Source organism: Balaenoptera ricei, chromosome 14 (assembly GCF_028023285.1).
Source record: "Balaenoptera ricei isolate mBalRic1 chromosome 14, mBalRic1.hap2, whole genome shotgun sequence".
In the NCBI taxonomy this organism is placed as follows: Eukaryota; Metazoa; Chordata; class Mammalia; order Artiodactyla; family Balaenopteridae; genus Balaenoptera; species Balaenoptera ricei.
The window spans coordinates 2,682,660-2,702,174 of NC_082652.1; the positions used below are offsets into that span (position 1 = coordinate 2,682,660).

General features: G+C 46.6%; 1 protein-coding gene across 1 annotated transcript in view; it reads left to right on the top strand.

Annotated features, from left to right (window-relative positions):
• The first annotated feature begins 4,244 nt into the window (after positions 1–4,244).
• TMEM132D (transmembrane protein 132D) overlaps positions 4,245–19,515 on the top strand; it is a 678,719-nt gene continuing 663,448 nt past the window's right edge. The window contains exon 1 of the mRNA XM_059893671.1: positions 4,245–4,365. Coding sequence (XP_059749654.1) covers positions 4,287–4,365 — 79 coding nt within the window. The 5' untranslated portion in view covers positions 4,245–4,286. The remainder of the gene's footprint in view (positions 4,366–19,515) is intronic.

Sequence of the window (19,515 nt, forward strand, 5' to 3'; positions counted from 1 at the left end):
AGAACTGCAGAATGACGATTCCTTTCTCCTGCAAGACGTCTCATGTGGGTTGCAGGGGGCTTTGCCTCCCTAGGTCTTCTGGGCTGGCTGATGGGGGTCCCACCGTCTTGGAGCAGCTGCACCATCTCAAGCACGTGGTCTATTCAACCCCCCTGGTGGGGGTGTGGGGAGGTGCCCTGTGGACAGTCACAGGCGGGCTTGTCACTGCCTCATCTTAGTAGTGCCCTCATCACTTCCACTCACGTCTAACTGGTCCCCTGCAAGGGGGCTGAGAAGTATCGCCATCCACGTGCGGGAAGCAGAGAATACCAGATCCTGCACCATCCTCGAAGGCACTTCATGGGGAGTCTCCAGGGGGGACTCTGTCTGGAGGGAGGACCTTGCTCAGCCTCACCAGGAAGGGCGAGAAGTATCCCTGCTGGGAACAGTGCAGTCCACAGCGGAATGCTGTTGCCACTCTTGAAAGAGACAAGTTGTTGGATCTGGCCTTTTCTATTTCCTGGCCATTCCACAAATTTCGGGAAACTGAGAAGAAAAGAAAGGTTCCTCTGCACCCTCAGGAGGGATTGATCTGGTAGCTCACGTTTCATCCCAATGATTCTCAGACTTCAGGCACTTCTCACCATCTTCATGACTTTTGTCAAGGGGGGAAGGTGACACATGTCCTATCAGTAGTGATTTAATGTTCTCCTTGAAATCAGCCCATTCTTCAAAGACTTAGGTAACTTAATTGAAAAGGCAACTTACATCACTAAAGGGAAACTGAGACATCAAACATATTAATAATTAAAGTAAAAATAAACCACATTCACAAATTCTAGCTAGACATTGTCACTCTGAACAGAAAGATCTGCCTTTTGTTTTAAAAGCAAGGGCTTTGCAATTGTGAAAAGTTCTCTTCCAAGAGTTGCTCAGGCCTGAGCCTTTCTCCTTAATGTGATCAGAAGGGTTGGAAGAGGACTGACTCCGTTTTAAAGAATGCCCCATCCTTGCGGTACCCCAAAGCCTCTTCTAACCACCAATGGGACAGTTCCCTTCAATCCTTGAATTCCACCTTTACCATCTCCTAATTTTTCTGGAAACTGCCGCAGAAAAACGTTTTGTTTTATGGAAAGACGACAACCCAAACTGCCTGCTGTCATAGCCTAATCCACACAGCACGAACGATTAGTACTATTTAATTACTGACAAAATTAGGCTTACAAATTGATTTATGGCCTTGCAGAGGAAACACATATTCTTGGAGGAAAGCAGATTTCTCACAATTAATTTGAGAGAGACAAGGCAGGCACTTCGGATGGGAAGTGGTCCCAGAGGCCTGGGACACAGCTAAAGAGCTGGCAGGCCTCAGCCTTCTTTTCCAAGTCTTCCTAAGGCACTGCTTCTCCCAGGATTAGTTGTGCTAATTACCCAAAGAAGATTAGATATATTAGCTAGAACAGCATTCTGGAGCGTGAGTAGCCATGCTTACATCTTATTTTAGCCACTGATCGGGTATCTGGAGTTGCAGCTTCCCCCAAAAGCTTCCACACCAAAGAGCAGAAAAAACTTTGTAAGCCAACTGTGTATAATGGGGAAATGGTTTAACATGGAATCTGTCAGCCACCTTTAGTCCTGAGGATGCAGATAGAGAAAATCTTTTGTAATGACATACCACCTCCCCCCAATAAAAGGTATCTAGTGACTGCAATTCTGGAAAAGAATATCTCAATTTGATTTAGAATATATAAAATGATTGTTTTTAGTAAAGAATAGGGATCATTAGTTCCTAGTCAATAAAGCGGAAAAATGTTTTAAAATAGACTCAGTTTCACATTGAAACTGACTCTGGCAAGCTAGAGTTGGCATTTTGTGCAGTTTACTGTTTCTGCCACCAAGAGGCCAGGTGAAGGTGTGTCGGGGACTAAGCCTCCGTTTCCCTTTCACTGAGGTGGGAGGGATAGTGGACTAGACCAGTGGTCCTTGGATGGAAAGCATCAGCATCACCTGGCAATTGTTAGGAATGCAGAATCTTGAGTACCACCTGGACCTGATGAATGGGGGGGCGGTTCTCAATGTCCCAGGTGATGTCAAAACTTACTCAAGTTTCAGAAGCACTGAAATGTATAATCTCTTAGGTTCTTCGCTGCACAAATTCTTCAGAATTTTTATAGGAGAGAGATGCAAAGAGAAAAGGCAGAAAGTTTAAGAAATAAAGGAAAGAAAAACAGGACGGACACTCAGAAAATTAAACATAGAATAAAGTAGAAGCACATATCGTCACCAGGAGTGAAACCCAGACAGACAATCTTTTGAAACTTTGAAAGCTAAACACTCTTTTTTTTTTTTTTAATTAATTTATTTTTATATTTTTATTTTTGGCTGTGTTTGGTCTTCGTTTCTGTGCGAGGGCTTTCTCCAGTTGCGGCGAGCGGGGGCCACTCTTCATCGCGGTGCGCGGGCCTTTCACTGTCGCGGCCTCTCTTGTTGCGGAGCACAGGCTCCAGACGCGCAGGCTCAGTAGTTGCGGCTCACGGGCCTAGTTGCTCCGCGGCATGTGGGGTCCTCCCAGACCAGGGCTCGATCCCGTGTCCCCTGCATTGGCAGGCAGATTCTCAACCACTGCGCCACCAGGGAAGTCCAACACTCTTAAAGTGTTGGTATATTTTGCAACCACCGGCATCTAGACTAAAACATCTGTGGCTCCCTTGGCCGGATGATGATGACCTATTTTTACCTACTGAGGTAAATTCACCTCATTTGACTTGGTTGTTGTTGGTTTGCAGTATTCTTTAAATATCCAAAACGCCTTCCCTCGCTCTGATTTCTGATCTGGTTAATTCAAAGGCTCACGTGGGTAAGTCCTTGGGCTAAAATCATACGCTGATGCTTTGTGGCCTTGGTTTCCGGGGTGTCTTAATTAGGGATTCAGGAAGGATAAATGAAGAACTTGTCTCTTATCTTCTCAAGGCCGCGTTGGCCCTTAATGGACCCATTCCCAGCTCCAAATGGGCCAGCGGGGAGTCAGGACGGGATTCTTTTAGGATCACTGACTTGGTGGTCATTCCAGGATAGGGGTGGGGTCAGCATGACCTTCAGGACACCTGGCAAGTCAGAGGTCCTCCTACCCAGAGACTGAGGTGCGGGGATGAGGGCCTCTACAGGCATCTTTGTATTCACTGGCAGGCGGAGAGCCTTAGAAACCCCCAGGCTGTAGGACTTGCCCTTAGCTTGAGGTCTGAAGAGCGAGAGAAGGCCTTCCTGACACCTGTTGGGAGAGCGGGCCGCTCCCTCCCGCCTCCTCCGAGCGGGCGGAACCCACCCGGTCCTCGCCCGCCTCCCAGGCGCCCCCCTCCCGCTCGCGCGCGCAGGGCGGGGTGGCCGGGAGGGTGGGTGAGGGGCAGACCCGGGGAGGTGGGATTGGCTGTGCGGATTGGGGCTCGCGGCTGTCACTCCGAAAGGGTGGGGCTTCTTTAAAAAAGACTAATTTTTAAGGCAGACCCCTCGCCCGCACGGGGCTCCGTGGCGCGCACGTCCGTGCCGGAGGCGGGCTCGGCGGAGCGTGGGCGGCGCGCGGGCGGCGAGGTTCCCGGGCCTGCGGGTCCTCCTCCGCGCGCGGGTGGCGCACCTCCCTCCGGCGCCAGGGGCAGCCCCGCGTCCCCGCAGCCGGCCGTGCGCGCCGCGCGCCTAGGGCCCCTCGAGCCAGAGCCGGGGCCGGGGCCGGGGCCGGGCCGGAGTGGGCGGCGCGGGCAGCGGCTGCGCCCCGCCAAACTTTGGGCGCCGGCGCGCGCCCCGGCGGGATGGGGGTTGTGCGTCCGGGCGCTCCGCGCCGCTCCGGGCGCCCGGCCACTCGGCCGGAGGTCCCCGCGCCGCCTCCGCCCCGGACGCCGCCGCCCCGCCGCCCCGCCGTCGCCCGCTAGCCCACCCGGAGCCGCCCGCCCCGCGTCCCCGCGCTCCCGGAGGCGCCCTTTGGGGGCCACCTGGGGGCCAGTCCTCGCTGGGTAAACGGAAAGGAACAAATCCGCGTGGATGAAAGTAAAAATATCCTGGTGGGGGTGAAAGGGAGGTGGGGTTTGCCTGCGCGCGCGCTGGACTCGGGAGAGCAACTCCGGAGCGGCGCGCGGTGCCGCCTCCCGCAGGCCATGGACGGGCGGGAGGAGGACGCAGGGCCCCGCGGCCGCTCGCGCCCCTAGCCCGGCGCTCCCTCGCCCTCCCGGCCCGCTCCGGCCCTCCGAGCGCTTGGCGACTTTGTCTTCACCGCCCAGACGGCGCCGGGGAGCCGCAGGTCTGCGCTCCGGGTCTCCGGGATGTGCGCGTCTACGATGGGAACGCTGTGGCACCATTGGTCCCCCGTGCTCGTCAGCCTGGCCGCCCTCTTCTCCAAAGGTAAGGGGACGCCGCCGCCGCCGCCTGGGACCCCGGGACGAACTTTGCTAGGAGTGAGTGTGTGGGAGGGCGTGCATGGATGGGGGCGGCCGGCAGAGTGGGTGTGGGTGTGCGTGTGTGCGTGTACACGCGCGCGCGTGCGGCGGCCGAGGTCCTGCCCGCTGCCCCTTTGTAGCAGGTGCCTCCCCGGAAAGACTGGGGTTGGAGGCCCTGGGTGAGACCGCCGGGGGCGGAAAAATAGTCTCGTTCACCCGACCGCGTATTCCACTCTGGGAGGGGGCCGTGGAGAACCTTGAAAGGAGAGGTGGGCACTGGGAGGGCTGAGCAAGATGTCAGAGGAAGGGACTGAAGGGACCTCCTGGAAAGGTTCTGGAATTTGGGCTTGACTTTTCCTATTGGCACGGACCCGTGAGGAAATCATGCCGGAGCACGCCTCTGTATGGGCGTGCTGTCGCGTGCGTCGTGGGCTCCGGTGCCTGTGGCATGGGGCTAGCTCCGGAGAGGTGGCCCTGCGTTTCTCTAAGAGAGGCTTCTCTCTCCCTTTGCCTTCTGTGGCTGTTTGTCCGGTGGCAGCATCCGTGCAGGTTGGACGCGGAGTTTAAACCCTGCTTGTCACCTGCGTTATCCCAGCACAGCCCCTGACTTGCAGCTGTGAGGAAGGCGGGGATTCCGCATCTGCTTGCCTCCTCATCTGTCTCCATCCCAGTCTGTCATTGGCACAGCAAGTTTGGAAGCTCAGGACACGAATTCCTTGAAGGGAAATTATTCGATTCACACCGGAGGTTGTAGAAAGGACCAGCCATTCTTTTTCCTTACTGATCAGGTCTCTATATTTGTGTGGGCCCCACAGGGGCCTCTTTCCTACAGAGAAATGTATAAGGAGCAAAGCGGAGCAGCTTAGCGGTCTCCCATGTGTGTCCCCAAATCCCTGTAAACAGAGTTGTTTTTTCCTGAGAAGATTTTCGAGATGAGATCTCTCTCAGAAACTTCAAAGCCAATTATCATGCACAGACCCTTTTTAATTACAGGAATTTTCTGTTCTCTGAGCTCTTCAGGCATCACTGAGGTTACATTGCTTTAGATCTGACAATAGCCGGCTTTTGTGCTGGTGTGATGTAGGAAGAGGGTGACCTATGCCCACCCTGCTTGGCTGTCTTTTCAAGTGTGGTCATAATGGGCTCACGTCTCCTAATTATGAGTTAGAACAATTCTGAGGACCAGCGCCTCGGGGATTTGTGATGTGTGCAAGAAACGGAAGAAAAGCTCGATGAATTCAGTGAATCCACCCCCGGCTGACGTGAGGTTAAAAAACCCCAGATCCACAGCAACAACAGCCCAGCAGACTTGCCTGTGGCTACGAGGCATGTTTTTTATTGGTTGTCGCTTGGTTTGATAATAGGAATAGACTTCTCTGTTTTTATGCCGCAATAACAAGGTTTTATTAAGGTACAGAATAGCTTTGTAAATATGACCTAACTATTATGTTTCCTCGGTTAGGTACACACATAGTTCTGTTACTGATTCCTTTATTAGACTGAGCAGGGTTGAAGAGAACTGTATTTCCCCTGATAGTTCGGAACTTTTAAAGTGGAGACACTGAAAATGTCCTTAACATGAGGAACTCTGATGTGGAGGTCTCGGCTTGTGGAAGGATGCTGTAAGCCCAGCCTGTGACATAGTTTGAGTTTCACAGCCCTGAAACCTTCCAGTTGTAGAAAATTTCCTGGTGCAGATATGAATTCTAAATATATGGACCATTCAGTTCTTTTTCCCATATGTTCACATCACTTTCCCCTCTCAGATCCTCCGACTACCTGAAAGTTCTAAAAAAGCTTGAAATCCAGGATGGACTGTATTTAAGAGAATTTTAATTAGAAGGAAACATATGCATAGACACACACCATCCAAAGTGCCTAATTTGTCTGGGTCTGATGGAAGGGTGGAGATTATTACCAAATATTAAAGATGTGTTTAAGCATATTTTTATATTTACTGCATTGCCTGAGTTCTTTCCAAAGATGAAAACTTTAAGGAACAGATGTGCACATTTTCATTACCAGGCTAACGTCTTTGAACCCATATGTTTAAATTTTATGAGCAGGAAGTGATTGGTCATAGAGCAACCTCATAGATCTCTTGCAAATCAAATAAAAATAAAGTTTCATCGCTTGCAGTTCTATCCCTTGGGACCTGGGAACTCTATTATGAAACAAAAAGTTTTTACCAGCACTGTTGTGCAGTCCCAGCCTTTCCTGGAGAATAGCCTTATACTAAGTTGTCAGAGAGTTTGTGTTTTATGTTTAGAGTCTAGTCTTCCTGGGGAACCTGATGCAGATTACAGCTGTGCCAGCTTGCAGGTGTGTTTTAACATGTTGCTATTCGCTTCATGGGGGAGGGGGGCAGGGCATGGAAAGTAAAGGGGCCCAAAGACAAATTAATGAGACTAGAGATGGGCAAAGAGCCAGGCAGATTTTCAGTACAAAGTCAGGAAGGTGGCACCACGTAGGCTGCTTGTGATGACCCTGACCTGCATCCCCCAGAGTTACGTTCTCTTGCAAATGCCGTTGAGAAGCAGACACTCAGAGGTCTGGGATCCCGGCAGAGGAGCTGCTGCGGTGATGGACCCCTGTCCCTGGGCCGTGTTCGGCACGTGCTCTGCCTGCATCCCGTGGCAGAGTGCAGCCAGCCTCCTGGGCAGTGGCTTCGTGAGGGCACCTTCGCTCAGAGTGTTTCCGCCTCGATAGCGTCCCTCTTAGGTCAGAAGTGAGGCATCTGGATGACTGAGCATCACCTCTTATTTAGGAAATATCCCCCCACAGCTCTGGCCTGGGAGGAGCTTTGGTTTACAGCGACGCCTCGTCCGGGCTCTCAGGGGAGGAAGAAGTATCCAGGAGGGAGCGCGTTGGGGTGTGTGAGTGTGTGTGTGTGTGAGAGAGAGAGATGGGGAGGGAGAGAAAGACAGGGACAGAGAGACACAGACACAGAAAGAGACAGACTAAACTTCACTGCTTACATTTAAACACTGTCAAAATTAAAAGGAGAGGAAATGGGGAGACCAAGAAGTTTCATTTCTCTTGAATTAAAAAGTTAGGTACTGAATATGATCTTATAAAAAAATACTTATGGGCATAGGAATTTAGAATTCTAAGTATTAAGATCTGTTTAATTTAGTTCAACTCTGAAAGCCAAGAAAAAATGAAAAACAAGACAAAAACTCCAAGAATACCCTATTGCGGAAGCTTATACTACCCTGCATTTTAAATTCATCTGTCCATTTATCCATTCACCCATTTATTCAACCAGTCTGTAGCCATCCATCCATGTATACATCCATGTGTCCTTGCATGCGTCCATCCGTCCATCCCTTCATTTGTATATCCATCTATCCATCCATTCCTTCATCCATAAATCCATAAAATTTGATGATTCAACAAATACTAAAGGCCACAGGTTTTGAGTGAGCATGGAATTCTGCAAGAGCTCTTTGCCGGTGTTCTGAGGACACAGGGTTAGGAAGGTACTAAAGTGTCGCTCGATTCAGGATAGTTCACTGCCAGACATTCCTCTAGCTTGTAAAGTGCACACACCGTCCACGGTTTTAAGTCATGGGCTCAAGACCCACCAGTTCGGTGTTCGGTTCCCTCTTCCTTTCCTCTCCTGGTTTTCTTGGTCCCCTCTCCTTCCTTATTTTATCGCAATAACTGCTTTTGGAGCACCAACTGTATACCCCACGCCATGCTGGCCATAGGATTACAGTAGTGAGAAAAACCCACACGGATACGGTTACTGTTCTGCCAGAACTGGTAGTTTATAGAGGAGATAGAGAAAGATGTTAATTACATAAAAATGTAATTATACGTTGTATAAAAATGTTATGTAAAGGAATGTAGACTTTCAACTGCGATGTGCTAGAGGGACAGGGCAAGCATCTCTGAGCGCAGGTGTGCTGGCATTGGACTTAGAGCCTCTGAGGGATGGGTTGGTGTTTACAGGGAGGGGGCATGTGAGTGGGAGGGTGCAGACACGTACGGGGACTCCAGAGGACCAGTGTGGCCGGGAGAGAGAGCCGTGGAGCTTGTGGTACTGCATGAAAGGACAGGGTGGGAAGTGAACTAGAGATGGGCAGCGGTCAGGTAGGGTGTGGGGGTATCCGTGGCACGTCCTGTTTTACCTGGACCAGCACCAGTTGCCCATGGCATCCTGGTGAGGCTAGTAATAGCAGCCTCTTTCACTCTCAGAATGGTCCAGGCGGGGGATGAATTCTGGGGTCGCCCCTTCCCAGGCACTGCTGAGGAGTAGAAGGAGGGTACGGATGGATTTTAATCAGAGGGTCCATAAATTTCCTGTGGCTGCCTTAACACATGACCACAAACATGGTGACTTAAAACAGCATAACTTCATTCTCACGTAGTTCTGGAGGCCAGTAGTCCAAAATCAGTGTCCCTGGGCCCAAATCAAGGTGTTGGCAGGAGACTTTTAGGGGAGAATCGTGCCAGCGCCTCATGGTTGCCGGCGGTCTTTACCTTCTGGCAACATCACTTCAAGGTAGTGTCTTCCCATCTCTCTTGGGTCTGTCCTCATGGCTCCTTCTCTTCTGTGTCTAAAACCTCCCGTCACCTCCCTCTTATGTAAGGATTCACGTGGTTGCGTTTAGGGACCACCGGAATAATCCGGACCATCTCCCGTCTTACGTTAATCACACCTGCAAAGACCCCTCTCCCCCTCTCTTCCCCCAAATAAGGTGACATTCACAGGTTCAAGGGATTTGGGCGCAGATATCTTTTGGTGAGGGTGGGGAGGCACTTTTCAACCTTCTACGGGGGTGACACATTCTAAAACCATTTTCTGTCTCCTCTCCTAAATTTTAAGTACCTCTAGAGGCGGCCTCTGTATTTTTCTCCCTTTGATTTCTCTTCAGTATTGAGTTTAGTGCTTTGGACCCTGCAAGGGCTCAATAAATTTTTAAGTATCCTTAAGACTAGACTATTGCTGAAAGAAACTTTGCACAGCAGTAAAATGGTTTGATGCTGTTTCTTCCCCCCCCCCCCCAGTAGTTCAAAGTGTTGCAGGAAATACTTTTGTCGATAATAATAACAGCGAATTTTAAAGTAATTTAAAATTGTATGCCAGGCACTGCACTGAGTGATTGCTGAAAGTGTTTTTTGTGAATTTGCAGATAAACCCAATGGGTTAGATTTTATTCACCCCATTTTATAGATGCAGAAATGGAAACTCAGAGAAGTAACTTGTCCAAGCTCTTACAACTAAAGTGTCACAGTCTGAATTCCGATGCCTCAGCCCACACCGTTAACCGTTTTACATTCTGCTCGTGATTATGTATAATAACTAAAAATGAATCCATTTGTCAGGCAAAAATTACATGTGGGGCCTGACGTGCTGAAGTTTGAGTGCAGAGGGGTGTCCGTGGAGTTTCAGCTCTGAGCCTTGGATGTGGCTCATTGTTTGTTGAAGGAATGAATAAGTGAATGCCCTGTTTCTTAATTTTCCCAGCCTTCATTTTTCCAGCAGCAATCGGGAATGATACCTAAAAGGAACTAAAACATGGATTTTAATCCCAAGGCTGTTACAGAGGTGGAGGGGGTGACCTGATGATGTGAAATTGTGTGGTTGTCTCCTAGGCCAGAGTGCTGAATAGTCTTCGGCTGTGCTCTCGGAATCCCAGCATCCCATCATTCATCCGCTTCGCTAACACGCGTGGGCCCTGGGGGAGGGGAGACTGACGTGACCTCTGTTTCACTGGGACTGAAAGTCTGGGTAGCTTTTTAGTAAAATTGTAAAGAACGAAGAAGAAGCATGTAGCATGAAGGCAGACAAATATTTTCCCTGTTTCCAAAAGGAGAATGTTGGGTTCTGTGAACATATGGATTGGTGAGTTTGACTTCTGATGCCAGACAACAAGCTTGAATGAATTACGGGGAGAATATTGTGGAGGTGCCAGCAGAAGTGAGTGGTGATCACAGGAATCCAGCGTGGATTTGTCGTGACATGAGACCAAAGACTCAGGATATTCCTGTATCACTTTCGTCATTTATTTTTTAAAATCTACTTTAAAAAAAATCTAGGAAGAATTAAGAGGATCACCCAGCAACCTGAAGCCAGGGTCGTCTTCACTTAAATGTCAGTTTTAAGAGTCCCTTTTATTTATTTTTTTAATTAATTTTTTCGGTCAACTTTTTAATTTATTTTTTTTTCAAGATTTGGCTTCTTTTTAGATTTTATTTATTAATGTTTTAAGTGTCGGAGTACTGATTTTTTTAAAAATTTATTATTTTTTTAATTGAAGTATAGTTGGTTTACAATGTTATGCCAATCCCTGCTGTACAGCAAAGTGACTCAGTTATACACATATAGACATTCTTTATTTTATATTCTTTTCCATTATGGTTTATCACAGGATACTGAATATAGTTCCCTGTGCTATACAGTAGTGAGACCTTGTTGTTTGTCTGTTTTATATGTAGTAGTTTGTATCTGCTAACCCCAAGTTCCTAATTTATCCCTCCCCCCTCCCCCTTGGCAACCGCAATTCTGTTCTCTATGTCTGTGAGTCTGTTTCTGTTTCATAGATAGCTTCATTTGTGCCATATTTTAGATTCCACATATAAGTGATATCATATGGTATTTGTCTTTCTTTTTCTGACTTACTTCACTTAGTATGATCATCTCTAGTTGCATCCACGTTACTGCAAATGGCATTATTTCATTCTTTTTTATGGCTGAGTAATATTCCATTGTATATATGTACCACATGTTCTTTATTCATCTGTCGATGGACATTTAGGTTGTTTCCATGTCTTGGCTATTGTGAATAGTGCTACAATGAACACAGGGGTGCATGTATCTTTTTGAATTATAGTTTTGTCCAGGTATATGCCCAGGAGTGGAATTGCTGGGTTATATGGTAATTCTATTTTTATTTTTCTGAGGAACCTCCACACTGTTTTTCATAGTGGCTGCACCAACTTACATTCCCACCAACAGTGTAGGAGGGTTCAAAGGGTCCCTTTTATACAGACCTATCACCCAAGATGTCTGTCTCATCAACTTCCAGAAATTAAGAATCTGTAGGGGGGGCTTCCCCGGTGGCACAGTGGTTGAGAATCTGCCTGCCAATGCAGGGACACGGGTTTGAGCCCTGGTCTGGGAAGATCCCACATGCCGCGGAGCAGCTGGGCACGTGAGCCACAATTACTGAGCCTGCGCGTCTGGAGCCTGTGCTCCGCAACAAGAGAGGCCGCGATAGTGAGAGGCCCGTGCACCGCGATGAAGAGTGGCCCCTGCTTGCCACAACTAGAGAAAGCCCTCGCACAGACACGAAGACCCAACACAGCCATTAAAAAAAAAAAAAAAAAAAAAAAAAAGAATCTATAGGGGAGGAATGCCCTTGAACTTAAAGTAAAAAGATTTGTGACATATATTCAAGAAGAGATTAAGTACATATTGTCATGACAGGACAGCAGTAACCAAGGTTAAGAAATATATTTGAAACAGTTGAAAGGGAATAAAAATTTTCTCTCTCTCTTTCTCTGAACTAAAGCCTAGAAATGAGATTTCGATATACATTTGAAAAGACAGGCAGTCACAAAGAGTTTTTAGCCGTTAGTGACATTGGTTATTTTCCTCATGTGAAAAATAGTATCTTTTTATGTTTATGGGAGAATCGCTGAGCAGACTCACTAAATAAAGAAGGTGGCAGGCAGACTTCACTTTTGTTGTTGTTTTTGTTTGTATGTTTGGTCGGGAAAGCCATGTTGGTAGGTGGGGAGATGCTTAAGTTATAATATAACTCGCTGAGGTTCTCAAGGTTCTGGACACAATCTCTTAGGACTTTGTGGCAGGAAAAGATTTTGATATCAGAGTCGATGTTGATGTCGCCAGTTCTCTGCCTGCCCTTAATCCTCATCAGCCTCTAAGTCTCATCTCTTTAGCAGGTGAAACATGGCAACCACTGTCTCTTGCTACAGCAGAAAGCCCAGGACAGAAAAGCCAGGTTCCTGACTTTAGATTTCCAGCAAAAGACAAAAGATTTGGAAAAACATATGTTCATGGGCATGTGTTTTCTTGGCACACCCTCTCCTTCTTCACCTCAGTAAATATTTTTTCACGGGGGGAGAGGGAAGGAGGATTTAGAGGTTAGCTCAGGTGCCAGAGTGCTTTTGAGATGCTCTGTGTCACTTCACTCCAAGGATGAGTTAGAGCAATATAAGTTAGGTTTTCTAAATATATTTGGAGATTCATAGAGGAAGAGAACCTGCTGTAAAATGCAGAAGGCATGTTTGTGTGCAGTGATTGGGCAGTGAGCTCCAGCGAGGTGCTGAGAGTGGCAGAATATTTTCCAGATCAGCCGAGGAAGCTGGAGCAGACATGGCGGAAGGAAGCCCAATCAGCCTGAGGAGGCCTTGAGGTCAGGATCACGGAGGCCTCTCTGTGGTCTGCCTGGACTGACCGCAGGAGACCGGATGCCACTTGGACCAATGACAAAGTCTGTCGTTGAAGTGAACCCTCCTGGTTGTCGTGGGCACTTTGAATCTTTCAGAACTTACACATGATCTCTGTAATAATTGGAGGCGGGGGATATTGTTTGGCAACTGGGTGAAATGGGGAATCCAAATAGAAACGAAGTTCCATCCCATAAAAAGGAAGACACGTGTGTTTCTTGCTCTCTGAAGCTGGGGACCGAGTTTGCATTCACTCCAGCACCCTTGTCAACACCCTGGGCAAACATGCCTGGGTGGCACTGAGCCTTGGTGGTTCGTGGGTGCCTGATGGTGTCTGATGGCCGGTGTCGACCTTGAGCACGGTCTGCAGGCTCTCGTCCCAGGACCGCATCCCAGCCCTTCCATGGTGGGCGTCTGTATCAGAGACTGGCTGTGACAACAGATGGAATGCTCTTTCCTTAGAGGAGCAGGTTCACAAGAGAGCAAGGAATGTTGTGTGGCAGAATTGCTCTGGGAAGGGTCTGAAGTTAGAACAGCCTAACACTTGAGACAAGTGGATAGTGCAGCCCGCTGAACTTGGGGCCGTAAATGCCAGCTGGGGAAGGACAGCGGCCAGGAGCTTGAGAGGGACATGTGCAAAGACAGAGTGGAGGGATATTTAAGGACTTCATCAGATGAATTGGGAGATTTTGATTGACATATATACACTAATATGTATAAAATAGACAACTAATAAGAACCTGCTGTGTAAAAAATAAATATAATTAAAAAAACAAACAAAAAAACCTTTCTTTCCCAAGTTCCTTTTCTAAGAAATACTTCTCAGGCCTTAGTACCAGGAAAAAAAAAAAAAAAGCTGTGTTTATCCTGAGAAAGAGTTTACACTTTATCCTATGAACACCGTGAATTTTCTAAGTGAATTTCCAAGTGTCTGTCTTTGCTTGAACTCCTAGGAGTCTCTGAGCCAACTTTGCTATTTATAAGTCTAGGAATTTAAGAGACACATCTTGTGACTCAGCTTCATCCTTGGCTTTATTTTATTTTCCTTCTTCTGTCTCTCTTGTCTGCTTCCTTACTTACTTCTTCTATCCCAGTGCATTTATTTTTTGTAAGCTACTTCAAAGTAATCCTGACATGAGGGAGAGGTAAAAATAAATAATCTCACTACCCGAAGATGACTGCCTCAACAGTTTGATGCCTTTCATTCTAGTTGTTTTTCTATGAATTTTTAAAGTAGTTGTGTTCACACTGTCTCTGGGACACTAATTGGTTTTTGACTTTTTTGAGTTCATAATGTTTATATAAGCATTTCCTCATGTTTTAAAAATGTATCAGGGATATATTTTTAATGTCTGCGCCATAGCTGAAAATTTTCAGCTCTTGTTGCACAGTTATATAATTTATAGCTTTCTGCTATTATGAGGAAATAATTATCTTTGTGCATAATTTTTGCTTTGAGTTACTTTCTTAAAGAGAGTCGCAGTTATTTAATTACTAGGCCAAAGAGTATGGGTAGAGCTTTTGTTGACAAGCTCTTTTCCAGACAGGCTTACCTTTTTGTACAGGTGTTAGCGATACGTGAAAACATCTGTTTTGTTGAACCTTGATGCCCTTAGCGATGGCACTGTGGGTGTCTGCTGTACCCCACAATCTTTGCGGAGTGCCTTGGTGGCCCCGAAAAGTATTCAAAATGTGTCATGGAGAGAGTCACATCGAGGATGTGGCTTCTAAGGCCCCGAAGCTGTGTTCCTCCAAGTGTGGTCCAGGGCCCTGCGATGCTTTGCCTCTTGAAGGCTGTGCAGTTGGAGCGGGTGAGGTCATACAGTCTGGGGCCAGTGGGAAGATGCAGAATTGCTTACAGCGGGTGCTCCTGGGGGTGCTATGTGAAGAGGACTCCGGTCAACAGATAACGTGGAGGTAAAGAGCCTGCAGCTTCAAGGTTATGAGGGAAAATGAAAATGCATTTAGAAATTCAGTGAGAAGGATGTGATTTAGTTACCTGGGAAGATGAAATCTCTCCAGGACATGCTGTTTGGGAAACACTGTTATAGAACAGAATCAAAACAACAGGTGGACATTTAAACCTGAAATCTGGGACTTCCCTGGTGGCACAGTGGTTAAGAATCTGCCTGCCAATGCAGGGGACATGGGATTGAGCCCTGCTCTGGGAAGATCCCACATGCTGTGGAGCAACTAAGCCCATGAGCCCCAACTACTGAGCCTGCGCTCTAGAGCCTGCGGGCCACAACTACTGGAGCCCGTGCACCGCAACTACTGAGCCTGTGCTCTAGAGCCCACGTGCCACAACTAATGAAGCCTGTGCGCCACAACTACTGAGCCTGCACTCTAGAGCCCACAAGCCACAACTACTGAGCCCACGTGCCACAACTCCTGAAGCCTGCATGCCTAGAGCCTGTGCTCCGGAACAAGAGAAGCCACCGCGATGAGAAGCCTGCGCACCGCAATGAAGAGTAGCCCCCCCCTTGCTGCAACTAGAGAAAACTCATGCACAGCAACGAAGACCGAACTCAACCAAAAATAAATAAAATACATTTATTAAAAAAAAACAAACCAACCTGAATTCCTTGATTCTGTGACGTTGATAGAATTAAAAGGGCCCCTGCTGCTTAAATACAGCAAAAATTCTTCAAGTTCAGCCCTGAGATTGACCTAGTTCTCATACTTTGTCTGCCACAGGGACTTTCACCCGTACTAAGCACCAAGAGCTTTGATCTATTTATCCAACGATTAGTTTGTTGAGGGCAAGTTGCAAACACAGTGAGATAGGCTCTGAGGATGTGTCAATGAATATGAAATGAACTCTGCCCTCGAAATGCTGGAGACTGAGACGTGAACTCATACCTGTCTCGGGTAAGCCAACGACTACAGGTATGGACACGTGTTTGATTAAGCGGAGAGAGGAAGGAATGGAAGCCTTGACTTCCCCGTAGAACCCTTAAGAGATCTTTTCTGTGGTCTTTGCTTTTTCTTTGTCGGCCAAGGTTCTCAGTTGCTGACAACAGAATCTGCTCTGGCAGAGATGGATTTCCTGAATTGTGTGAGGGGGTGTAGAGACCCGCCGTGCACACCAGGGACCCAGGCTGGGGGAGGAACAGCAGAAACCCCCAACCACAGTATCTCCTGTTCTGGCCCAGATCCCGCTATCACCGTTGCCTTCCTTTCAGCGCCCGTAGGATCCAGTGCTACCCTCCCTCAGGGCGGTCCCCACTGAACCAAGCACCTTCTGCCCTCTGCAAGAAGGACTGATCTCGTGTAGCTGCTGTCTCTCCTTGCTCATTGTCTCTCTCTGAGTCTCAGATTGGGTGCATCTGTTCAGTGGCACCCAAGACAGATCTGGAACCCAAGAATCAAGAGATCCCTGCCCACCTTGCTGTCAGGACACCAGCCTCTTCAGTTCAGGAAGGCACACCAGAAGAGACCCTCAATTGGTGTGAAATGTGCCAGTCTTCGGTATCCAAAGAAACTCTCATCTTGTTAAAATTGATTTCAGCGACCTTGCAAAAAAGTCATGTTAAAAATATCTCATCTGTGTAACTTTTCTCTTCCCAAGAGGACTGTGGAAAGGAAACAAGGACCCTTACTGTGTGTTTCTCACGTTGCTGGTCATGGTGTTGGTGAACATGTGCTCAATTAATGGCTGATTCAGTTTTGGTTTTTCTAGACGGTCTTCTAGGATTTGAAAGTATTCCTTGGGTTTCTTTGAACTGGAGGCTCTCAAGAGGAGGTACCGTTTTATCCTCCCAAAGGCCTCTAGATTACTCTCCTCAGTCAACCTTTAACACATGCTGTGAAGGAAGAAGTCAAAGCAGGTCTTCAGCTGAGACTCCTATTTTGGACTAGGAAGCAGAGTGCATGGCTTCCCCGAGAAGCCACGGATTGGATGGGAGAATTCTGCCTGAGTTGGATTTATTTAAGGAAATACTTTCTAGTGATGAATAACTAGACATATTTTGGGTGCAGGTACAAAACCAAAAATCTAAAATTGCCTAAGGGATACATTAGTGAGGATGGGCTAGTATGATGGGTAAGCTCTGTTGTAATATACACACACACACACACATATATATATAAAACATACATACATACATTACACACACATATATATATTACATATGTAATATATAGATGAGTAAAAACCCATGTCTCTGTGGCTTAATTTGACAAAGGTTTATTTCTTGTTTGGTTAGAGTCTGGTTGACCCTCTTCGACTTTGTAGTTATGCCATTTTGAACACATGACAGTAGGGGATGAGAGGACTTAGGGGATTACGTGGGATGCATTTAAAGTCCACATTTGGAAATGGCTTCATTGTACCCACATCCCATTGACCAGCATTAGAAACAGGGCCTCCGTCTAACTGCAGGGAGGACTGGGAAATGTAGAGGAGAATGTATTGGGCTGGCCCAAAAGTTCATTCGGGTGTAACTTTTTGGCTGACCCAATATTTGCTTGGTAAACATTAACAGTCTCTTGGGGGTGATTGACATCAGGCAAGGCTTGATCCAGGTGCTCATGTGATGCCAAAGGGACCTAGACTCTCTTTGCTTCTCTTTAACTGTATTGGTTCTGTGCTAATGCACACTGTCCTTCATTTAAGCAAGATGCTTCCCCAGCTCAGAATTACACCTCTTTACCCTAAATTCAGTAAATAGAGCGTATCTCTCAACAGTTCCATCAAAGTTCTGGACCTGCCTCTTAAAGGTCCACATTGCTCTGTGAGTCTTCTGAATCAGTGACTGAGCACAGAAGGACGGGATAGGTGCAGCCTGATTGGCTCAAGTTTAGCCAATAAGCTCCCATTTGGAGCCTGGAGTAGGAACCCACCTAGACCACCCGATAAGAAAATGAGAGGCAGTTTATGCAAAATAATTCAGAATACTTTTACCAAAAGTGGAGAGATGGATGCTGGAGGCTTGATATAAATAGCAATATTCCGGGCTTCCCTGGTGGCGCAGTGGTTGAGAATCTGCCTGCTAATGCAGGCGACACGGGTTCGAGCCCTGGCCTGGGAGGATCCCATATGCCGCGGAGCAACTAGGCCCGTGAGCCACAACTACTGAGCCTGCGCGTCTGGAGCCTGTGCTCCGCAACAAGAGAGGCCGCGATAGTGAGAGGCCCGCGCACCGTGATGAAGAGTGGCCCCCACTTGCCGCAACTAGAGAAAGCCCTCGCACAGAAACGAAGACCCAACACAGCCAAAAATAAATAAATAAATAAATTAAAAAAAAAAAAAAAAAAAATAGCAATATTCCACTCTCAGTGTCATTTTCATTTCCACCCTAATATGAAAATATTCACATATGTAACCTTAAAGAGAATTTTGTATTCTTGCCCAGACGACAACTCCCAGTATAGAATTGTCCCCTTTCAGAGAAGTTACATTATCCTTTGATGTTTGTTTAAATGCACTGTATGCTTTTGTTTGAATGATTGTAATTTTTCAGAGTCCTTAATTAGATGTAAAAACTATGCACAATGGAAATTACTGTTGTGAATAAATATTTGCATTATGGGCTGTTAAAAGCAAACATCAAAACACACAATTGCTTGTTTTACAAGCATTCAATATTTTGAAATGTGAGATCAGTGAAACAACTGAGAATTCTATTGAAAGGGAGAAAGAACAGCTTAAATAATATTATTTACATTTTCAAGGGAACTGTGTCAACAAAAGGAGGGAAAACAGTGATTTTGGTGTACAGAAGTGTAAAAGCAGCTTACCATTGAGTTCTGACTTTTCCCTTTAATTTCTACATATCTGGTCCTCATAAATCGAGTGTTCTGCTGAATTCCTTAATTAGGCAATACACATTAGTGAGTTGGGTTTTGCCTGTACTTCAGATAAATGTAACCTTAAAACAATGTGGAAGAACAGTTTCCAGGATATTCTGGTATTATAGATAATCTAATATTTACATTTTGGGAAGGACCAAAGCTTGCAGTGTACACTTGTGCCAAATGTCACCTTTTAACTATCCTAAAGTAATTTCTCCAGAATTATTTTGGATGTGGTAAAGAGATTTTTGATAGGGAAAGGACATTTATACTATTTTTTAATGATTGGAATTTAAAAGTAAGCCTCGTGATTCTAAAGGATGCAAAGCAAATAAAGCAGTAGGGTGCCATATGCCTTCAACTGATAAGGAAGAAAAAAATCCTTTAAAAAAATGTTTATTGAATTATAGTTGATTTACAATGTTGTGTTAGTTTCAGGTGTACAGCAAAGTGATTCAATTATACATACATATGTAAATATATAAATACATATTATTTTATTACATTCTCTTCCATTATACGTTATTACAAGAATCTTTTTTAAAAAAGACTTTTTTAGTTGTGGTCAAAAGTCACATAATATAAAACATACTATTTTAACCATATTTAACTGTACAGTTCAGTGGCAATAAGTACATTCACATTGTTGTGCAACTCTCACCGTCATCCACCTGAATTTTTTTTTTTTTTTGTCTGCATTGGGTGTTCGTTGCTGTGCGTGGGCTTTCTCTAGTTGCAGAGAGCAGGGGCTACTCTTCCTTGCAGAGCACGGGCTCTAGGTGTGTGGGCTCGTAGTTGTGGCTCACGGGTTCAGCAGTTGTGGCTCGCGGGCTCTAGAGCACAGGCTCAGTAGTTGTGGCTCACGGGCTTAGTTGCTCCGTGGCATGTGGGATCT